We start from the raw sequence: 22,985 nt of genomic DNA, 5'->3' as shown, positions 1-22,985 counted from the left end.
AACTGCGTATGTATAACTACGGTTATAACGAACTGTAATTTATGGTCCTTGGAGTTCGTTAAAACCGTAGTTTGCTGTACATCGTAACTTGGCACTGTAATAAAATAGAAAATTGTCACAAATATAAAATTGTTGGCTGTACTTTTAAAGGTTGTTATAACATCATAACTATAATAATCTGCAGTGGTTGTTTAACACACTCCCTGTCTCTTCAGTAAATGGCAGATAACGGTTAACCTGGACTTTACTCATGTTGTTATCGTCACTGTGACACTCTCCGTGATAAATGGTCACCTCGGATTTCCTACGCCCCAGGTAGGTAGATTTTATTTATAAACGGTATTTAAATTTAATACCTTGATTAATACATTTACGTATTGAAATAACGTCCATTATACACTTCGACTTTAAGAAATGGTATTTAACACAAGAAACTATCCGTTTTTCGTTTACAGAGAGATTCGTGTCCAATATGATGCCATCAAGTTGGAATATTCAAACTTAAGTGTTGAACTATTTATACTGTGTTTGTCTTCACTGACAATGAGATTGGCGTATTGTTAAACAATCTTATGTTCACCCTTATCAAAGGGTTATTTGATATAATGATTTATGTAGGAGTGGTTAGAAATACACATCTACACATAAAATATAGTTACGTTGCTATACAGGGATATTTCTTCATAGTACATATTTACGGAACAGCATACGGTGCTAAAGGTATTTTTCTTGTTGTCATAGATACTATTATATGTCTCTGAAGAAATGGTATCATTTTTACATATAGTAGCAACAAAAATGGTCGGCTGAAAGGATAGACCAATCCGACTGTATTTGTTAATAAATCACCAATTCAACACACAGTGGTGATTGATATCAAGCGTTGGCGAAAGGACTAGGGCAGCATTTTTATTTTTTGTGTTTCTCATCGCCCGACCGACCTTTCTAATTTTATTGCCAATCCCCTTTTTTTCATGCCAACACCGCAGCTTCGAACCTAAAACGTACCGCCTCGTCATATAAAATGTTTATCTATCTAAAATGTTTTAATCAGTCGCTGCCACAAGTCCAAAGAACGCGAGAAATTCTAATAAGAATTACAATAGATGAGAATCAAGAACATTTTGTTTGTAGAATTGTCTTTATCAAGGTTTTTCTTTTTTTTTAGTTTTTTTCGCCCGACCGACCGACCAATGTTCAGAATTTGGTGGCAGCGTGAAACACATAAAAACATTATGCTCTTAGCGTATCCTGCTCCACCGGTGGCATACGTCACAAACCGTTACCATGGTTTTACCTCAATTCACAAACAAGGGGGTTCCGGGACCCCCAGCTATTAGGGTCCTATCGCGCAATATGAGGGTGGGCGGCGGGGTAGCCTAGTGGTTAAAGCGTTGGCTTGTCACACCGAAGACCCGGGTACGATTCCCCACATGGGTGCAATGTGTGAAGCCCATTTCTGGTGTCCCCCGCCGTGATGTTGCTGGAATATTGCTAAAAGCGGCGTAAAACCAAACTCAGTCAGTCAGTCAATATGAGGGTCCTGTGATGTAACGGTGTGGTGTAGAGAACTGTATGTTTTTATCATTTTGTTAGAACCTGGAATGAAACATTGATCATGGACTGATGAGTGAAATGATGCATGCAACCGCTCTGAAAGATACAACCAAACATTTAAGTCCTGGATTTGTTGTGGGTACAATAATGCTTTGGGTCACTCTGGACGCGGTGTTTTGGTTTTTTTCTAGGTCCATTCTCCTGGCGAGTCGGGCTAGCTATGCCTGAAGGTTACTAGCCCACAAAATAATTCACTAGTCCGAATTTTTTATGTAGAAACTAAGCCAAATATTACCGAAAGGTAAAATACCATCATTTATCAGGCCATAATATTGCATGATTTAACTGTGTATTGAAACTACAAGTCGGAGAGAATGATGTATTTAAAAAATGAACCCATGACAATTCACTAGGCAGTCGGGCCAGTGACTGTGGAGATTTACTGGCCCGACTAGATTTTCACTAGCCACGGGCTAGCGGGCCAGTGGTCATTTCGCACACTGCGTTAAACCCTGGTTTACGTGTCATTATAGTGTAACCATTATTGGTGTTTGTGTGTTCTTTTAAAGTTATACAATGCTCGTAAGAGTTGAGATGAAATGAGGTTTAACTTCGCACTTAAGATTAGTTCTCTCATATGACGACGTGCATGCGTGTGTATGTGTGGCTGCTTGTACTACCCCAGATTTAAGCTCGTTTTATAGTGCTAGCCCACTGAGATACCATGCCGCAGTGAAGCATGAATACCCCACTCAGACACATTACACTGACTCCGAGCCGACCAGTCCTTGTTGTACCCATTAATGTCGAGCACCAGGCAGGGACCAACGAGTACCATATTTTAACGTATTTTTGTATGACGCTCTCCGGGCGGACGCTATAACCACGGGGGCGGTAATGCCCGTAAGAGGTGTATGTAACTCGGTAGATCAGTGTTTAATAGGGTTGTATGTTTAGGAATGTACGTGGAGTCGTGTATCTAGTTCATTATCAAACCTATATAGAGATTACTACACGAGCAAGTTTGTCATGCGACTTATACGAAACGAGTGTGACATTTTGTACTGCCCGAGCGAGAGCGACGGCAACACAATTTTGCACGAGTTTTGTATAAGTCGTGTGGCACACTTGCGAGTGTAATAATTTGTTTATTATCCATTTTATGCATGAACATTTGTGCAGTAAAATACGGTAAGCAAGTGTGACTGCCCTGTTCATTGACGTCACGTTCAATTGTTTAAGTGACGTCACAGACGACGACATAGAGAAACAATGGTTGCTAGGCAGAAGTGATATGTGCACATGTGCACATATGATAATATATGACACTGGTTATGTTTCACCATATGGATAATAAAGCCAAATAACACATTTAGTGTTGCCCTGCCGAAACAGTTCTATGAGCATGCCTGTATGTAATAGGTATAATTAATTTCTCAAAATTCTAATGACATTTTCAATATTACTTTGTCAATAAGCCCATCATCATCTTTAATAGTTTGTCACTATTTGTCAAACTTTGTATGTATCAGGTTATCAATACTCCAATCTTTAGCTATATTACTCTGCCAATATCCTTATTTTCATTAAAAAAAATTAATTTTTTTTGATAACCCAATATTCATTTTTATTACTTTGTTAATAACCTAATTTTCAACTTAAAAGGCTATTCAATGACATAGATTTTATCTTTTTATTAGCATAACAAGACCCGTATCTTCAAAATCTTTAGTTTGTCAATATACCAATCTTCCTCCTTGCTATTTTGTCAAAAACCAAATCTTAATCTTTGTTAGTTATTCAATAAAGCAGTCTTCACCTGTTTGTCAATAACCTAATATTCATATTTATTTGTTTGTCAAAACTGAAATCTTCATCTTTAAAAGTTTGTCAATGTTCTTATCATCATTCATTCAAATTGCCATCTTCACTATTTTGTATTCTCTTAATATGTGCCTTGGTCTCTTTGCAGGTTTTATTGAATCTCAGCAAGGTAAGTTCTATTTTCCCACTTTAAGCGAAAGAATTGGCACTAGCAGAGAGTTCCAATGAAGATGTAGTTTGGAACTGTACCTCAGCAACCAAAGTAATGGTTGATGTCTGTCATCTTGTCCCTGTTGTATACACCCGTGTAGATCCGGGTTAGAATTGGTTTTCAGCAAACCATGCTTGTCGTAAGAGGCGCCATGCTCGCTGACTTGGTTGACACATGTCATCGTATCACAACTGCGTAGATCACTGGATTGTTAGGTCCAGTTTGGACTCCATTGTTTACAGACCGCCGTCATTCAGATGGAATATTGCTAAGTGCGGCGTAGAACTAAACTCACACCGAGACTAGAGTCAGTGTGTGCGTGGGTACCCATGTGAAACTGTTGCATGGCACGTCAGCTGTCAAGCTGAATGAAATAGGCATTGGTTCCGAACGGTGTCAATAGCACACACGCACACACGCACACACGCACAAACACACACACGTGTACATACATGTACGTCGTAACTTAAGTGCAATAATCGCCACACCACCTGATCTTCTATCTGCCATCCAACACGATCGAGAAGTATCATGTTAATTCCGGATGAGTTTTTCAGATGCGTGGTTTGTTGATGTTGCTGCTGCTGCTGCCGCTGATTGATGCCGGTTCCTTGGACACTTCTGTGTGTTCCCCGCTGCCGCCACAACCCACATCAGGCAAGTGTTATACCACGAGAAACTAACACAGAAAATACCCTTTAGAAATGGTCATGGACCTGTAATTGATATGATATCATTAAACTTAAGAAACCGAAATTTCTTATTAAGTATATATCCAATGATTATTTTATGACATGCCTGTCAATAACTGACTAACTGTTCATTCATTTTCTACGTTTCCTGACAAAGATTTGACTCATAACTAGCAAACAAGTGAATGAAATGCAGTGTTCATGTACCAATACTACAGGAGGCAGTGGCTGTTCTTATGCGTCTAGTCAATAACAGACCCCGTAAAGATGGAGGTTAAAACTTCAGCAGTCCATGCTTGTCTGAACCTTTAAGCGCCACCGAGCAGCAAATGTTGGAAGGAAGGCGCTATGCAAATCAATAAATTTGATTATTATTATTGTCTTAAGAGTCGAACAACGGGATTGCTGTCGGTTGGATGCGCGACAGGTATCCCAACTGAATCCATCGATGCTCATGGTGTCAGTCACTGGATTGTCGCGATTTGATTGTTTACAGTCGTGGTTCACATAGATGGAGTGAGTGAGTGGAGCTTTACGCCGCACTCAGCAATATTCCATCTACATGGCGGCGGTTTGTACATATCGAGTCTGGACCAGACAATCCAGTGATCAACAGCATGAGCATGGATATGCGCAATTGGGAACCGATGACATGTGTCAACCAAGTCAGCGAGCCTGAGATCCCATTAGTCGCCTCTTACGACAAGCATTGGTTACTGAAGGCCAATATTCTAACCCGGACCTACACGGGTCCCACACAGATGGAATATTACTGATTCAGCCTTATCAACCAAACATGCAAATATCGTATTCAGTCCTTCCAAACACAAGCAAATATCGTATTCAGTCCTTCCAAACACAAGCAAAGATCGTATTCAGTCTTTCCAAACACTAGCATGGACGTTCAAATCATGTTATGTGGTTTATGCGATGTTAAATTATGTTAACTGGTGTTTCAGTGGTGCTGAGACCAGTTATCCCCAACACGTTTGAGGTTCACGTCGACACCGTAGTCGTGAACAAAAACATGACGACAGAGGTCCACGAACACTTCGACGACGTCCACAACAGAGGCATGATCGAACAGTATTCTTACAACGAGAAATACAAGGCCTATTACGACTACGCCCACAACGAGTTCATCGGGATGTTCCCTGATCAAGGTGTGTCTCTTAAATCGTAGTGAACAATCGCTGCTCAATCCAGAGTTGCTTCCCCTGAAGCTAGCAGATCGCAATCTCTGCTGCATACAGAGTTGCTTTCCTTTAACCAGGAGTGTACAATCTGCATACAGAGTTGCTTCCCTTGAAGCCCGGAGTGTACAATCGCTGCTCCATACCGAGTTGCTTCCCTTGTAGCCAGGAGTGTACAATCTTCATACAGAGTTGCTTCCCTTGTAGCCAGGAGTGTACAATCGTTGCTCCATACCAGAGTTGCTTCCCTTGTAGCCAGGGTGAACAATCGTTGCTCCATACCGAGTTGCTTCCCCTTGTAGCCCGGAGTACAATCTCTGCCCCATACAGAGTTGCTTCCTTTAAGCCAGGAGTGTACAATCTTCATAAAGAGTTGCTTCCCCTGAAGCCCGGAGTGTACAATCTCTGCCCCATACAGAGTTGCTTCCTTGTAGCCAGGAGTGAACAATCGTTGCTCCATACAGAGTTGCTTCCCTTGAAGCCCGGAGTGTACAATCGTTGCTGCCCCGATACCGAGTTGCTTCCCTTGTAGCCAGGAGTGTACAATCGTTGCTCCATACAGAGTTGCTTCACTTGAAGCAGCCGGAGTGTACAATCGCTGCTCCATACCAAGTTGCTTCCCCTTGTAGCCAGGTGTGTACAATCTTCATACAGAGTTGCTTCCCTTGAAGCCGGAGTGTACAATCGCTGCTCCATACCGAATTGCTTCCCTTGTAGCCAGGGTGGTACAATCTTCATACAGAGTTGCTTCCCCTGAAGCCCGGAGTGTACAATCTCTGCCCCATACAGAATTGCTTCCTTGTAGCCAGGGAGTGTACAATCTTCATAAAGAGTTGCTTCCCTTGAAGCCCAGGTTTACAATCGCTGCTCCATACCAAGTTGCTTCCCTTGTAGCCAGGAGTGTACAATCTTCATACAGAGTTGCTTCCTCTTGAAGCCAGGGTGTACAATCGCTGCTCCATACCGAGTTGCTTCCCTTGTAACCAGGAGTGAACAATCGTTGCTCCATACCGAGTTGCTTCCCTTGTAGCCAGGAGTGTAACAATCGTTGCTCCATACCGATCGCGAGCTGCTTCCCTTGTAGCCAGGAGTGTACAATCTTCATACAGAGTTGCTTCCCTTGAAGCCAGGAGGTACAATCTCTGCCCCATACAGAGTTGCTTCCTTAAGCCAGGTAGTGTACAATCGCTTCCCTCCATACCGAGTTGCTTCCCTTGTAGCCAGGAGCGTACAATCGTTGCTCCCATGCATCGCGAGTTGCTTCCCTTGTAGCCAGGAGCGTACAATCTCTGCCCCATACAGAGTTGCTTCCTTTAGCCAGGGAGTGTACAATCTTCATACAGAGTTGCTTCCCTTGAAGCCAGGAGTGTACAATCGCTGCTCCATACGCGAGTTGCTTCCCCTTGTAGCCAGGGTGTACAATCCTCATACAGAGTTGCTTCACTTGAAGCCCGGAGTGTACAATCGCTGCTCCATACCAAGTTGCTTCCCTTGTAGCCAGGTGTGTACAATTGTTGCTCCATACCGAGTTGCTTCCTTGAGGCCAGGAGGTACAATCGCTGCTCCATACAGAGTTGCTTCCTTAAGCCAGGGTGTACAATCTTCATACAGAGCTGCTTCCCTTGAAGCCCGGAGGTACAATCGCTGCTCCATACCAAGTTGCTTCCCTTGTAGCCAGGGGTGAACAATTGTTGCTCCATACCGAGTTGCTTCCCTTGTAGCCCGGGTGTACAATCTCTGCCCCATACAGAGTTGCTTCCTTAAGCCAGGGTGTACAATCTTCATCAAGAGATGCTTCCCTTGAAGCCCGGAGGGTACAATCGCTACTCCATACCAAGTTGCTTCCCTTGTAGCCAGGAGTGTACAATCTTCATACTGAGTTGCTTCCCCCTTGAAGCCCGGAGTGTACAATCGCTGCTCCATACCAAGTTGCTTCCCTTGTAGCTAGGGAGGAACAATCGTTGCTCCATACCGAGTTGCTACCTTTGTAGCCAGGAGCGTACAATCGTTGCTCCATAAGCAGTTGCTTCCCCTTGTAGCCGGGAGTGTACAATCTTCATACAGAGTTGCTTCTCTTGAAGCCCGGAGGTACAATCGCTGCCCCATACAGAGCTGCTTCCTTAAGCCAGGAGTGTACAATCTTCATACAGAGTTGCTCCCTTGAAGATCTGTGTGTACAATCGCTGCTCCATACCAAGTTGCTTCCCTTGTAGCCAGGGTGTACAATCCTCATACAGAGTTGCTTCCCTTGTAGCCCGGAGTTCACAATCGCTGCTCCATACCAAGTTGCTTCCCTTTGTAGCCAGGAGTGTACAATCTTCATACAGAGTTGCTTCTTTGAAACCCGGAGTGTAAAATCGCTGCTCCATACCGAGTTGCTTCCCTTGTAGCCAGGAGTGAACAGTCGTTGCTCCATACCTCGTTGCTTCCCTTTAGCCAGGAGTGTACAATCTTCATACAGAGTTGCTTCACTTGGAGCCCGAAGTGTATTAATCGTTGCTCCACACCAAGTTGCTGTCCTTGTAACCTGGTGTGTACAATCTTCATACAGAGTTGTTTCCCCTTTGTAACCCGGAGTGTACAATCGCTGCTCCATACCGAGTTGCTTCCCTTGTAGCCCGGAGTGTACAATCGTTGCTCCATACCGATAGCGAGTTGCTTCCCTTGTAACCAGGAGTGTACAATCTCTGAGCCCATACAGAGTTCCTCTTCCTTTAGCCAGGGAGTGTACAATCTTCATACAGAGTTGCGTCCCCTGAAGCCCGGAGAGTACACCCTGCCCCATATAGAGTTGCTTCCTTTAGCCAGGAGGTACAATCTTCATACAGAGTTGCTTCCCTTGAAGCCCGGAGGGTACAATCGTTGCTCCATACCAAGTTGCTTCCCTTGTAGCCAGGAGGTACAATCTTCATACAGAGCTGCTTCCTTAAGCCAGGAGTGTACAATCTTCATACAGAGTTGCTCCCCTTGAAGCTCGGTGTGTACAATCGCTGCTCCATACCAAGTTGTTTCCCTTTGTAGCCAGGAGGTACAATCCTCCATACAGAGTTGCTTCCACTTGAAGCCCGAGGTACAATCTCTGCCCTATACAGAGTTGCTTCCCCTTGAAGCCCGGAGTGTACAATCGCTGCTCCATACCGAGTTGCTTCCCTTTGTAGCCAGGAGTGTACAATCTTCATACAGAGTTGCTTCTTTGAAACCCGGAGTGTAAAATCGCTGCTCCATACCGAGTTGCTTCCCTTGTAGCCAGGAGGACCAATCTCTACACCTATACAGAGTTGCTTCACTTGAAGCCCGGAGGTACAATCGCTGCTCCATACCAAGTTGCTTCCCTTGTAGCCAGGGGTGAACAATTGTTGCTCCATACCGAGTTGCTTCCCTTTGTAGCCCGGAGTGTACAATCTCTGCCCCATACAGAGCTGCTTCCTAAGCCAGGAGGTAATAATTTTCATCAAGAGATGCTTCCCTTGAAGCCCGGAGGGTACAATCGCTACTCCATACCAAGTTGCTTCCCTTGTAGCCAGGAGTGTACAATCTTCATACTGAGTTGCTTCCCTGAAGCCCGGAGTACAATCGCTGCTCCATACCAAGTTGCTTCCCTTGTAGCTAGGAGTGAACAATCGTTGCTCCATACCGAGTTGCTACCCTTTGTAGCCAGGAGCGTACAATCGTTGCTCCATAAGCAGTTGCTTCCCCTTGTAGCCGGAGTGTACAATCTTCATACAGAGTTGTTCCCCTTGAAGCTCTGTGTGTACAATCGCTGCTCCATACCAAGTTGTTTCCCTTGTAGCCAGGAGGTACAATAATCTCATACAGAGTTGCTTCACTTGAAGCCCGGAGTGTACAATCTCTGCCCTATACAGAGTTGCTTCACTTGAGCCCGGAGTGTACAATCAAGCACCCCATACAGAGTTGCTTCCCTTTAGCCAGGAGTGTACAATCTTCATACAGAGGTGCTTTCCCTTGAAGCCCGGAGGGTAAAATCGCTGCTCCATACCAAGCTGCTTCCCTTGTAGCCAGGAGTGTACAATCTTCATACAGAGTTGCTTCACTTGAAGCCCGGAGTGTGCCACAATCGCTGCTCCACACCAAGTTGCTTCCCTTTGTAGCCAGGAGGGAACAATCTTCATACAGAGTTGCTTCCTTGAAGCCCAGAGTGTACAATCGCTGCTCCCCATACCAGGTTGCTTCCCCTTGTAGCCCGGAGTGTACAATCTTCATACAGAGTTGCTTCCCTTTGAAGCCCGGAGTGTAAATCGCTGCTCCATACAGAGATGCTTCTCTTGTAGCCAGGAGTGTACAATGTTCATACAGAGTTGCTTCTCTTGAAGCCCGGAGTGTAATCGCTGCTCCATACAGAGTTGCTTCCTTAAGCCAGGAGTGTACAATCTTCATACAGAGTTGCTTCCCTTGAAGCCCGGGGTGTACAATCGCTGCTCCATACCAAGCTGCTTCCCTTGTAGCCAGGGGTGAACAATTGTTGCTCCATACCGAGTTGCTTCCCTTGTAGCCCGGAGTGTACAATCGCTGCCCAATACAGAGTTGCTTCCTTTAAGCCCGGAGTGTACAATCTTCATACCGAGTTGCTTCCTTTTAGGCCCGGCGTGTACAATCGCTGCTCCATACCAAGCTGCTTCCCCTTGTAGCCAAGAGTGTACAATCTTCATACAGAGTTGCTTCTCTTGAAGCCCGGTGTGTAAAATCGCTGCTCCATACAGAGTTGCTTCCCCTTGTAGCCAGGGTGAACAGTCGCTCCTCCATACCTCGTTGCTTCCCTTTAGCCAGGAGGGTACAATCGCTGCTCCATATACAGAGCCGCTTCCTTTAGCCGGGAGTGTACAATCTTCATACGGAGTTGCTTCCCTTTGAAGCCCGGAGTGTACAATCGCTGCTCCATACCAAGTTGCTTCCCTTGTCGCCAGGAGTGTACAATCTTCATATTACAGAGTTGCTTCACCTTGGAGCCCGAAGTGTACAATCGTTGCTCCACACCAAGTTGATGTCCTTGTAGCCAGGTGTGTACAATCTTCATACAGAGTTGTTTCCTGTAGCCCGGAGTGTACAATCGTTGCTCCATACCGAGTTGCTTTCCTTTGTAGCCAGGAGTGTACAATCGTTGCTCCATACCGATCGCGAGTTGCTTCCCTTGTAGCCAGGGAGTGTACAACTCTGAGCCCATACAGAGTTGCTTCCTTTAGCCAGGAGTGTACAATCTTCATACAGAGTTGCGTCCCCTGAAGCCCGGAGGGCACAATCGCTGCTCCATACCAAGTTGCTTCCCTTGTAGCCAGGGAGTGTACAATCTTCATACTGAGTTGCTTCACTTGAAGCCCGGAGGTACAACCGCTGCTCCACACCAAGTTGCTTCCCTTTGTAGCCAGGAGGGAACAATCTTCATACAGAGTTGCTTCCCTTGAAGCCCGGAGTGTACAATCGCTGCTCCATACAGAATTGCTTCCTTGTAGCCAGGGAGTGTACAATCTTCATACAGAGTTGCTTTCCCCTGAAGCCCGGAGGTACAATCTCTGCCCCATACAGAATTGCTTCCTTTAGCCAGGAGTGTACAATCTTCATACAGAGTTGCTTCCCTTGAAGCCTCGGGCTATACAATCGCTGCTCCATACCAAGTTGCTTCCCTTGTAGCCCGCTGGTGTACAATCTTCATACAGAGTTGCTTCCTTTGAAGCCCGGAGTGTACAATCGCTGCTCCATACAGAGTTGCTTCTCTTGTAGCCAGGAGGCCAATCTTCATACAGAGTTGCTTCTCTTGAAGCCCGGAGTGTACAATCGCTGCTCCATACAGAGTTGCTTCCTTAAGCCAGGAGTGTACAATCTTCATACGGAGTTGCTTCCCTTGAAGCCCGGAGGTACAATCGCTGCTCCATACCAAGTTGCTTCCCTTGTAGCCAGGGGGTGAACAATTGTTGCTCCATACCGAGTTGCTTCCTTTGTAGCCCGGAGTGTACAATCGCTGCCCAATACATAGTTGCTTCCTTAAGCCAGGAGTGTACAATCTTCATACCGAGTTGCTTCCCTTGAAGCCCGGAGTGTACAATCGCTGCTCCATACCAAGTTGCTTCCCTTGTAGCCAGGGTGTACAATCTTCATACAGAGTTGCTTTTCTTGAAGCCCGGAGTGTAAAATCGCTGCTCCATACCGAGTTGCTTCCCTTGTAGCCATGGAGTGAACAGTCGCTGCTCCATACCTCGTTGCTTCCCTTTGTAGCCAGGATTGTACAATCTTCATGCAGAGTTGTTTCCCGCTTGTAGCCCGGAGCGGCCTAACGCTGCTCCATACCGAGTTGCTTCCTTTGTAGCCAAGAGTGTACAATCGCTGCTCCATACCGATCGCGAGTTGCTTCCCTTGTAGCCAGGAGTGTACAATCTCTGAGCCCATACAGAGTTGCTTCCTTTAGCCAGGAGTGTACAATCTTCATACAGAGTTGCGTCCCTGAAGCCCGGAGAGTACAATCTCTGCCCCATACAGAGTTGCTTCCCTTTAGCCAGGAGTGTACAATCTTCATACAGAGTTGCTTCACTTGAAGCCCGGAGTGTACAATCGCTGCTCCATACCGCGTTGTTTACTTTGTAGGCAGGAGTGTACAATCTTCATACAGAGTTGCTTCTCTTGGAAGCCCGGGTGTACAATCGCTGCTCCATACCGAGTTGCTTCCCTTGTAGCCAGGAGTGTACAATCTTCATACAGAGTTGCTTCCCTTGAAGCCCGGAGTGTACAATCGCTGCTCCATACCGAGTTGCTTCCCTTGTAGCCAGGAGTGTACAATCGTTGCTCCATACCGAGTTGCTTCTCTTGTAGGCCCGGAGTGTACAATCTCTGCCCCATACCAAGTTGCTTCCTTAAGCCAGGGGTGTACAATCTTCATACAGAGTTGCTTCCCTTGAAGCCCGGGTGTACAATCGCTGCTCCATACCAAGTTGCTTCCCTTGTAGCCGGAGTGTACAATCTTCATACTGAGTTGCTTCCCTTGGAAGCCAGGATTGTACAATCGCTGCTCCATACCGAGTTGTTTCCCTGTAGCCCGGAGTGTACAATCGCTGCTCCATACCGAGTTGCTTCCTTTGTAGCCAGGAGTGTACAATCGTTGCTCCATACCGATCGCGAGTTGCTTCCCTTGTAGCCAGGAGTGTACAATCTCTGAGCCCATACAGAGTTGCTTCCTTTTAGCCAGGGAGTGTACAATCTTCATACAGAGTTGCGTCCCCTGAAGCCCGGAGAGTACAATCTCTGCCCCATACAGAGTTGCTTCCTTTAGCCAGGAGTGGCGCAATCTTCATGGCAGAGTTGCTTCCCTTTGAAGCCCGGAGCGTACAATCGCTGCTCCATATCAAGTTGCTTCCCTTGTAGCCAGGGTGTACAATCTTCATACAGAGTTTCTTCACTTGAAGCCCGGAGTGTACAATCGCTGCTCTCACACCAAGTTACTTCCCTTGTAGCCAGGAGGGTACAATCTTCATACAGAGTTTCTTCCCTTGAAGCCCGGAGTGTACAATCGCTGCTCCATACCGATTTGCTTCCCTTGTAGCCAGGAGTGTACAATCTTCATACAGAGTTGCTTCCCTTGAAGCCCGGAGTGTACAATCTCTGCCCCATACAGAGTTGCTTCCTTTAGCCAGGAGTGTACAATCTTCATACAGAGTTGCTTCCCTTGAAGCCCGGAGTGTACAATCGCTGCTCCATACCGAGTTGCTTCCCTTGTAGCCAGGAGTGTACAATCTTCATACAGAGTTGCTTCCCTTGAAGCCCGGAGTGTACAATCGCTGCTCCATACCGAGTTGCTTCCCTTGTAGCCAGGAGTGTACAATCTTCATACAGAGTTGCTTCCCTTGAAGCCCGGAGTGTACAATCGCTGCTCCATACCGAGTTGCTTCCCTTAGCCAGGGTGAACAATCGTTGCTCAATACCGAGTTGCTTCTCTTGTAGCCCGGAGTGTACAATCTCTGCCCCATACAGAGTTGCTTCCTTAAGCCAGGAGTGTACAATCTTCATACAGAGTTGCTTCCCTTGAAGCCCGGAGTGTACAATCGCTGCTCCATACCGAGTTGCTTCCCTTGTAGCCAGGAGTGTACAATCTTCATACAGAGTTGCTTCCCTTGAAGCCAGGAGTGTACAATCGCTGCTCCATACCGAGTTGCTTCCCTTGTAGCCAGGAGGAACAATCGTTGCCCCATACCGAGTTGCTACCCTTGTAGCCAGGAGTGTACAATCGTTGCTCCATACCGAGTTGCTTCCCTTGTAGCCAGGAGTGTACAATCTTCATACAGAGTTGCTTCCCTTGAAGCCAGGAGTGTACAATCTCTGCCCCATACAGAGTTGCTTCCTTTGTAGCCAGGAGTGTACAATCTTCATACAGAGTTGCTTCCCTTGAAGCCCGGAGTGTACAATCGCTGCCCCATACCGAGTTGCTTCCTTAAGCCAGGAGTGTACAATCTTCATACAGAGTTGCTTCCCTTGAAGCCAGGAGCGTACAATCGCTGCTCCATACCGAGTTGCTTCCCTTGTAGCCAGGAGTGTACAATCGTTGCTCCATACCGAGTTGCTACCCTTGTAAGCCAGGAGATGTACAATCGCTGCTCCATACCGAGTTGCTTCCCTTGTAGCCAGGAGTGTACAATCTTCATACAGAGTTGCTTCCCTTGAAGCCAGGAGTGTACAATCTCTGCCCCATACAGAGTTGCTTCCTTTGAAGCCAGGAGTGTACAATCTTCATACAGAGTTGCTTCCCTTGAAGCCAGGAGCGTACAATCGCTGCTCCATACCGAGTTGCTTCCCTTGTAGCCAGGAGTGTACAATCTTCATACAGAGTTGCTTCCCTTGTAGCCAGGAGTGAACAATCGTTGCTCCATACGCGAGTTGCTTCCCTTGTAGCCAGGAGTGTACAATCGTTGCTCCATACCGATCGCGAGTTGCTTCCCTTGTAGCCAGGAGTGAACAATCGTTGCTCCATACGCGAGTTGCTTCCCTTGTAGCCAGGAGTGTACAATCGTTGCTCCATACCGAGTTGCTTCCCTTGTAGCCAGGAGTGAACAATTGCTGCTCAATCCAGAGTTGCTTCCCTTGTAGCCAGTATAGTGAACAATCGTTGCTCCATACCGAGTTGCTTCTCTTGTGGCCAGGAGCTTACAATGGCTACTCCACACAGAGTTGCTTCCCTTATATCCCGGACTCTACATTCGCTGCCCAGTACAGAGCTGATTCATTTGAATCTCGGAGTGCATTATCGCTGCCCTGTACCGAGTTATGTCCCTTGGATCGGGTCCATACTCATCATGTTCACTAGTCTAGACGAATTATTTTCCGTATTTTTCGTCGTCGACGTAGTCGTTATCATAATGTCGTCGTGGTCGTCATCGACATCATCACTGTTATCATTACAGCCAATATTGATGCTATTTTATCATTTAAAGCAACTTCATTATAATTATTGGGCGATGGAGTAGCCTAGTGGTTAAAGCGTTCCCTCGTCACGCTGAGGACCCGCGTTCGATTCCCAACGTGCGTACAATGTGTGAAGCCCATTTCTGATGTCCCCCAGCCTTGATTTTGCTGGAATATTGCTAAAAGCGGCGTTAAATTAAACTCACTCACTCATTATCATTATTCTCTTTATATTTTTACAGGCAGTTGTAAAGTGTCAAACCTGTCCACATCTGGCCAGCGTTTCCTCTTCGGGTACAAACGGGTAAATGGGCAGGGTCGCATCTTCTCTGCTTCTGGAGCGATGCACTTCGGGGCCAACGTGACGGAGAAGTACTTGGGTCAGAGTCAGGTGCGCGGGATCTGGGTGCAGGGATGGCAGTCGTGTCAGTACTGGGATGAGATGAAAGCATCAATGAATGTCACGTGGTTTTTCTCAGGTGAGTGTGTGATCTAGTCAGTACCATAGGCCGTGCACCGCAGTATTTTCCCGACGGAGCGATTGGTTGGTTGGTCGGTTTGTTGTTAAACGCCGCACTCAGCAATATCCCAGCTATATGGGGGCGGTGTGTAAATAATCGAGTCTGGACTAGACAATCGAGTGATCAACAGCACGAGCATCGATCTACGTAACTGGGATACGATGACATGTGTCAGTTAGCCTGACCACCCGATCCCGTTAGTCGCCCCTTAAGCCAAGAATGTTAGTTAGTTGCCTTTTAACTTCGCACTCAACAATATTCCAGCTATATGTCGGTGGTCTGTAAATAACCGAGTCTGGATCAGACAATCCAGTGATCAAGAGCATGAGCATTGATCTACGTAATTGGGATCAGATGGCATGTGTCAACCAAGTCAGCGAGTCTGACCACCGGAACCCGTTAGTCGCCTCTAACAAAACAGTTGTGCTTCGTCGTAAGTAGAATATTGCAAGAGATGGGTTGTATGCATGATAACAGGATCGAGATGACGTTACAATGACGTAGTTGTGACGTCACAAAATTTTCACTACACCTATATTCGTTATTGTAACTATGTTTATGTATTTGTATTATATCGACTATTTCAAGATAAAACATGTTTGGAAAAAAAATGTCATTTTGCTGTCACAGATGATTCATGTATTTTCAGACCCGGATATGTGGGACACTTCTCTTGGAGTGCCCCAAGTGCCTGTTCGATGTCACGTGATAGGCAAGGTCCAAGACACGTTCACCAAATCCCATAACTTTGAACACTTCTACGAGTTTGTGCATTTCAGGGACCACATTAAGGACCCAAGAGTTTTCGAGGTAGAAACAACTGATTTTTCTTGCCACATAGCAATATAGTTCATACTTATCCAATACCTGATAAGTTCCTCGTATTCCACAGGAGTTAGTGAGTAGGGGTTTACGCCGCTTTTAGCAACATTCCAGCAATATCCCAGCAATATCACGGCAGTCAGTCATTAGCAACCTCTTCATCGTAAGACGAGGGCGGTGGGACAGCCTAGTGGTTAAAGCGTTCGCTCATCAAACCGAAGACCCGGGTTCGATACCCCACATGGGTACAATGTGTGAAGCACATTCCTGGTGTCCCCTACCGTTATATTGGTAGAATATTGCTAAAGGCGGCGTAAAACTAAGCTGCCCCGCTCGTGACTTGAAGTACACTTGTCTGGGTGTATTGTGCGAGAGGCTGAGTAGGGTTTAAGGTACAAAACAGGGTTTGTGACAGAAATGTGACACAGTATATGTAGAAAATATGAAGATCAGGGGAAAACAAATTCCAGTTATCTGCCAAAATAAATTCCATTCGGGGTAAGAGGCAAAGTGGCAATGAAACGTATATAACCGTATTACTACAATTGTTCGCAAGAGGGTGAGCATGTAAAAATCGAGTAGGCATATGCCACAAGTAGCCAGGGATTATAATAGGGATGAATCAGAGTTCGAATCCATGATCATCGGATCCGGGCGTGGCAAAGGGAGGAACCCTACACATCCACTAATTTTTCTACAGAATGAAAAAGAATGTTACGAGTCGAGTCTGGATCCGTATGAATGAAAAGAACCGTATTTTCGTAATTATTATTATGTTTTACAGATTAAGATGAAAAAATGCAGTTCGGGTGATCCTGGCACAGCCAGGCTGGTAAGGCTCATTGTCAGGAATGGTAAGGCTCATTGCCCCAGGAAACGCTGCCTAGTCGAACCCACCAAGAACTTTACGGAGAATATGTAGGCTCCCCAACACTGCAGCCTTCTGCATTACCAGGAGTGTCAGAAGAGCTGTATGATCAGGAGAGTGCCCGAGTGCCCGAGTGCCCGGGCACTCTCCTGATCATATTTTATTTTTTTATTTTCATTTTGTGGTTTTAGATGGACGCGAGTGTCGTGTGCCCAGGACGAATCAACACAAAGCCTTTACCTAATGTCCCGGATGTCCTGTCAATGGCCGTGGAGCAGGTGGATGAAGTGGAGAAGATGGCAACATTTACCTCGGTAATAACATGTTATGTTCACTGACACCCAGAGATCTAAAGAGATCTGGTGGTCAGTCTTGCTGACTATTTTTTCACATATCACTTGGTTGACTACATGTCATCGTATCCAAATTGCGTAGTTCCATGCTCATTATGTCAACCACTGAATTGTCGGGTCCAGACTCGATTGTTTACAGACCACCGCCATATAGCTGGAATATTGCTCATTGAGGCGTTGAATAACAGACAAAAAGTATGTTCATTGTCGCCCAGTACGCTCTACAATCAACAGCAGTGAACTTGTATATACATAGCGTCATTATTGCCTGAGCATGGACAAAAAGTGTTCAGATGCAACTTCAATGAAAACCTCCATGCCCGTAGACAGTTCCTCGTCATGTTCTGCACGTGCGTGGGCTAAACAACTGGTTGGCTTCAGCCTTTGCCTGTCATATTCAACTTTGCCCTTGTTTGTAAAGGTCGTGGTCTATTTTTTGTTGTTGAATACACATTGTCACATTGTCCATACGCTCAGACCCATCAGAAAATGTTCATGTTTGACACCCTGTACACCTCTATGTCCCGTCAATAATGACGCTGAGTATATATTGAACTAACAGCCATTATCTTACCCGACATAGAAATGTCGTTTTCAGATGAGAAGGTCTTCTATTATTTTCAACGTACCCCGCTTACAAGCGAGTAACATTTTCTAAGTTATCCGCTGGGAATGCCGAACTGTGGGAATTCATTTGGTACTTGGTGCTAGTAATTTGTTATCTCGAATAATTAAGTCACGTATGATGTACGTAAATTACCGATGTTTGTCGAATGCAAATCGATGGAAGGGAGACAACTCTAAATTTGTTTTTCTTGTCGTCTGCTAGATTCTATGTCATCTGAAGATTTATTTCTGGCTAACTGCCTAGCTCTGGTACTCCTTATTATGATCCGATACCCCTGCCTCAACCAAATCAAAATTAACATTGAGGTGTTAAGTAAGATCAATTATTTATACGTTGTTCGGGCGAGGGGAACATAAGCAAACATCGAGGGTACATCAACCCATGGGCCCAGAGGGACCAGTGAACAGCTTAAAATACAAATCGTCATCTTATCAATACACACTATGTGTTTACGAAAAAACGTAGCACAGCTGTAATACTGCTGAAACATATGTAATATACTCATGATGTAGTCACAACTGTACCATAAACTCGGCTTTGAGCAGATATTTCTTATGGATGTGGAAAGGGTTTTGTGGCTTCATTTCTAATTATCTCCTCAGAAGACTATAAAAAGTCTCCTCAGGACAAAAAGCCTCCTCGCGATAAACGAAAACGTCTCCTCTGAATAAAAAGGTCGCAGTGTGTCATAAGAAAACCCTAAGGTCCGCTCATGAAATTATTTTGATGTCTAGGAATGGTTTGACTCCAGAATGAAACTGACAAAGACCGACATATCGCTCATCCTAATGTTTATCTCCTTACACGAAAAAAGTCTCCTCGATACAATAAAGTCTCCTCATGGTAAAAACGTCTTCTCAGAATAAATGGTCGTTTTGTGTCCTAAGAAGACACTAAGGGCCTCTCATGACATTCTTTTCATGTCCAGGAATGGTTTGACTCCAGAATGAAACTGACAAAGTTCGACATGGTTCCAAGCTTTGGCTCTGCCTCCCAGTATGGAACAAACCTGCTCAGCATTGTCAGAGACTTTAGAACAGGTGGGTGGAGGAAAACGTAGTTAGGTGCGTTGGTAAGTATAGAATTAGTATTTAATAATATGTAATTTATACAGTTAAACGCTGTTCATCCTGTATGATTCAAATGACGCCTAATGAAGAAATCGTAGTTTCCGGGTCATGACACTTTGTGTAAGTGGAGGTCTCTATAACGGTAAGATCGTCAGAATCTGCTGTTTGCGGAACTCAGAACCGTTCGATTGATGGATGCTTTATAAAAAATTTGCGTTATGATGCTCTGTCCTTGAAACATTCTTCTGTAACTCCTGTCTGTGTAGATATACAGTATATATAGTATGACCAGAAATTATTGAGAATTTTAGGAATATGTTTAATTGGATTTCTAGTATAAACAACCTTGACCAGCTATCAAGTGCCTGGTTTCATTCATGAGAGAATCCGTTAATCCTTTTTCATTATTTTGTGAAGAGTTATCCCCTTTGTTTACTTGCTAGCAGACGACACTTTCAGTGATCCTCAGTATGGACGATTTAGACAAAAAGAGGAAGTTGATTTTAGAGTATTATAACAAGGACATCAGATCAGCTAAAGTGATTTCAATTAGAACAGGCATCCCTTTGTCCACTGTTTATCGTGTTTTCAAAAATATTGCAAATGGATATGGCACTGAGCAACAGGGAGGCGCAGGTAGGCCCATAAAATTGACTGTCGGTGACAGGAGGCGGCTTGGTATTCTTGTTTCTAAAAACAAACGAAGGAGTTTAGAAAACTTAAAGCTGGATATGATTGATAGAGGAACTGTGGCTGTCTATAAGGAGACAATTAGAACTGAGCTGCATGCAATGGGTTGGCAGAAAAATCGAGGAATTCCATCACCGATCATGAAACCTGAACAAAAGGAGGAAGGTTGAACTGGTGCTTACAGCATAGAAATTTTAACTGGGACAATGTGATTTTCTCAGATGAAAGTTCTGTGTGACTTTTTCCTAATACACTAAAATTCTGGACCCAAGAAACTAAAAACCTTTGTATCAGCGCCCAAAGTACAGTCCGAAATTTAACGCGTGGGGTAGCATATCTGTGTTAGGGGCAACGCACCTTTGTGTATTTGAAGGGAATATGAACAGTGAGCGGTACACAGATATTCTCGAGGGACATTTACTTCCATCTGCTCACGTGTTCTATGGAAATGTTTGGATTTTCCAGCAGGACAACGACCCAAAACATCGTTCAAAGCATTCACCGGCCTGCTTTCGGACCCAAAATATGACATTATTAGATTGGCCAAGCTATAGCCCTGACCTAAATCCAATAGAAAATGTTTGGGGACTTATGAAGGAAAGAGTCAATAAGAAAAATCTGACAAATATTTCTGAAATGAAAGAAGAGGTGGTCCGATATTGGGACAGCATGGACCACGACTTTCTAACTCCTTTGATCAGTAGTATGCCGCGCCGCATTGAAGCCTGCATTGCTGCCCATATTGACTTGACAAAATACTAACTGTTCACCTGTCTTTGAATCTGGAGTTATGTTCTGCTAATATTCACATTTAATACGTGAGTAATGAGTGAAAAAAATAAAAAGATTACAATCTTTAAATTCTCAATAACTTCTGGTTGTGCTGTAGAATACTGGGTCCTTGCACACTCTTTCCCAACTCTCGTCTGTGTAGATATGCAATCTGTAAAAACACTAAATCTTCGAACACTCTTCTGTAACTCTTTTCTGTGTAGTTATACATTATATGAAATACTAGTTCCTTGAGCACTCTTCTGTATCACTTTTTCTGTGTAGATATACAGTATATAAATACATGTACCTCGATTCTTGGACACCCTTCTGTACCTCTTTTCTGCGTAGTGTAAATATACAGTATATAAAATAAACTCGATCCTTGAACACTCTTCTTTAACTCCTGTCTGTGCAGATATACAGTATATAAAAAACTCGATCCTTGAACACTCTTCTGTAACTCCTGTCTGTGCAGATATACAGTAAATAGAAAACTCGATCCTTGGACACTCTTCTGTAACTCCTGTCTGTGCAGATATACAGTAAATAAAAAACTCGATCCTTGGACACTCTTCTGTAACTCCTGTCTGTGCAGATATACAGTAAATAAAAACTCGATCCTTGGACACTCTTCTGTAACTCCTGTCTGTGCAGATATACAGTAAATAGAAAACTCGATCCTTGGACACTCTTCTGTAACTCCTGTCTGTGCAGATATACAGTAAATAGAAAACTCGATCCTTGGACACTCTTCTGTAACTCCTGTCTGTGTGCAGATATACAGTAAATAGAAAACTCGATCCTTGGACACTCTTCTGTAACTCCTGTCTGTGCAGATATACAGTAAATAAAAAACTCGATCCTTGGACACTCTTCTGTAACTCCTGTCTGTGCAGATATACAGTAAATAAAAAACTCGATCCTTGAACACTCTTCTGTAACTCCTGTCTGTGCAGATATACAGTATATTAAAAAAACCTCGATCTTTGGACACTCTTCTGTAACTCCTGTCTGTGCAGATACAGTAAATAAAAAACTCGATCCTTGGACACTCTTCTGTAACTCCTGTCTGTGCAGATATACAGTAAATAAAAAACTCGATCCTTGGACACTCTTCTGTAACTCATGTCTGTGCAGATATACAGTAAATAAAAAAAACTCGATCCTTGGACACTCTTCTGTAACTCCTGTCTGTGCAGATATACAGTAAATAAAAAACTCGATCCTTGGACACTCTTCTGTAACTCCTGTCTGTGCAGATATACATTAAATAAAAAACTCGATCCTTGGACACTCTTCTGTACCTCCTGTCTGTGCAGATATACAGTAAATAAAAAACTCGATCCTTGGACACTCTTCTGTAACTCCTGTCTGTGCAGATATACAGTAAATAAAAACTCGATCCTTGGACACTCTTCTGTAACTCCTGTCTGTGCAGATATACAGTAAATAAAAAACTCGATCCTTGGACACTCTTCTGTAACTCCTGTCTGTGCAGATATACAGTAAATAAAAAACTCGATCCTTGGACACTCTTCTGTAACTCCTGTCTGTGCAGATATACAGTAAATAAAAACTCGATCCTTGGACACTCTTCTGTAACTCCTGTCTGTGCAGATATACAGTAAATAAAAACTCGATCCTTGACACTCTTCTGTAACTCATGTCTGTGCAGATATACAGTATATTAAAAACCTCGATCTTTGGACACTCTTTTCTGTAACTCCTGTCTGTGCAGATATACAGTAAATAAAAACTCGATCCTGGACACTCTTCTGTAACTCCTGTCTGTGCAGATATACAGTAAATAAAAACTCGATCCTTGGACACTCTTCTGTAACTCATGTCTGTGCAGATATACAGTAAATAAAAACTCGATCCTTGGACACTCTTCTGTAACTCCTGTCTGTGCAGATATACAGTAAATAAAAAACTCGATCCTTGGACACTCTTCTGTAACTCCTGTCTGTGCAGATATACAATAAATAAAAACTCGATCCTTGGACACTCTTCTGTAACTCCTGTCTGTGCAGATATACAGTAAATAAAAAACTCGATCCTTGAACACTCTTCTGTAACTCCTGTCTGTGCAGATATACAGTAAATAAAAAACTCGATCCTTGGACACTCTTCTGTAACTCCTGTCTGTGCAGATATACAGCATATAATAGAACACCCTCGATCCTTGGACACTCTTCTGTAACTCCTGTCTGTGTAGATTTACATAATCTAAAATATTTGGTTCTCAAAGAGTCTGCTCCAACTCCTGTTTATGTAGATATATACTATCCAAAAAAGAAACGCATAGTCGTTTTATTTTTTTTTCAAAACAATCGTCAAAATATGTAACAAAAGTGTTGATAACATGATTTTACACTATTGCATA

The 22,985-nt window shown here is 44.3% G+C and overlaps 1 protein-coding gene across 1 annotated transcript in view; it reads left to right on the top strand.

Annotated features, from left to right (window-relative positions):
- The first annotated feature begins 266 nt into the window (after nt 1–266).
- LOC124259540 overlaps nt 267–22,985 on the top strand; it is a 40,958-nt gene continuing 18,239 nt past the window's right edge. Inside the window, exons 1-8 of the mRNA XM_046693681.1 lie at nt 267–315; nt 3,530–3,550; nt 4,150–4,249; nt 5,244–5,447; nt 15,116–15,352; nt 16,044–16,204; nt 17,276–17,398; nt 18,994–19,105. Of these exons, the coding sequence (XP_046549637.1) occupies nt 4,150–4,249; nt 5,244–5,447; nt 15,116–15,352; nt 16,044–16,204; nt 17,276–17,398; nt 18,994–19,105 (937 nt within the window). The 5' untranslated portion in view covers nt 267–315; nt 3,530–3,550. The remainder of the gene's footprint in view (nt 316–3,529; nt 3,551–4,149; nt 4,250–5,243; nt 5,448–15,115; nt 15,353–16,043; nt 16,205–17,275; nt 17,399–18,993; nt 19,106–22,985) is intronic.

Source organism: Haliotis rubra, unplaced genomic scaffold (genome assembly GCF_003918875.1).
Source record: "Haliotis rubra isolate DU_JTF1 unplaced genomic scaffold, ASM391887v1 Scf727, whole genome shotgun sequence".
Lineage (NCBI taxonomy): Eukaryota > Metazoa > Mollusca > Gastropoda > Lepetellida > Haliotidae > Haliotis > Haliotis rubra.
The sequence above is the reverse complement of the archived record's forward strand: the minus strand, read 5'-3'. Positions and strand labels throughout refer to the sequence as shown.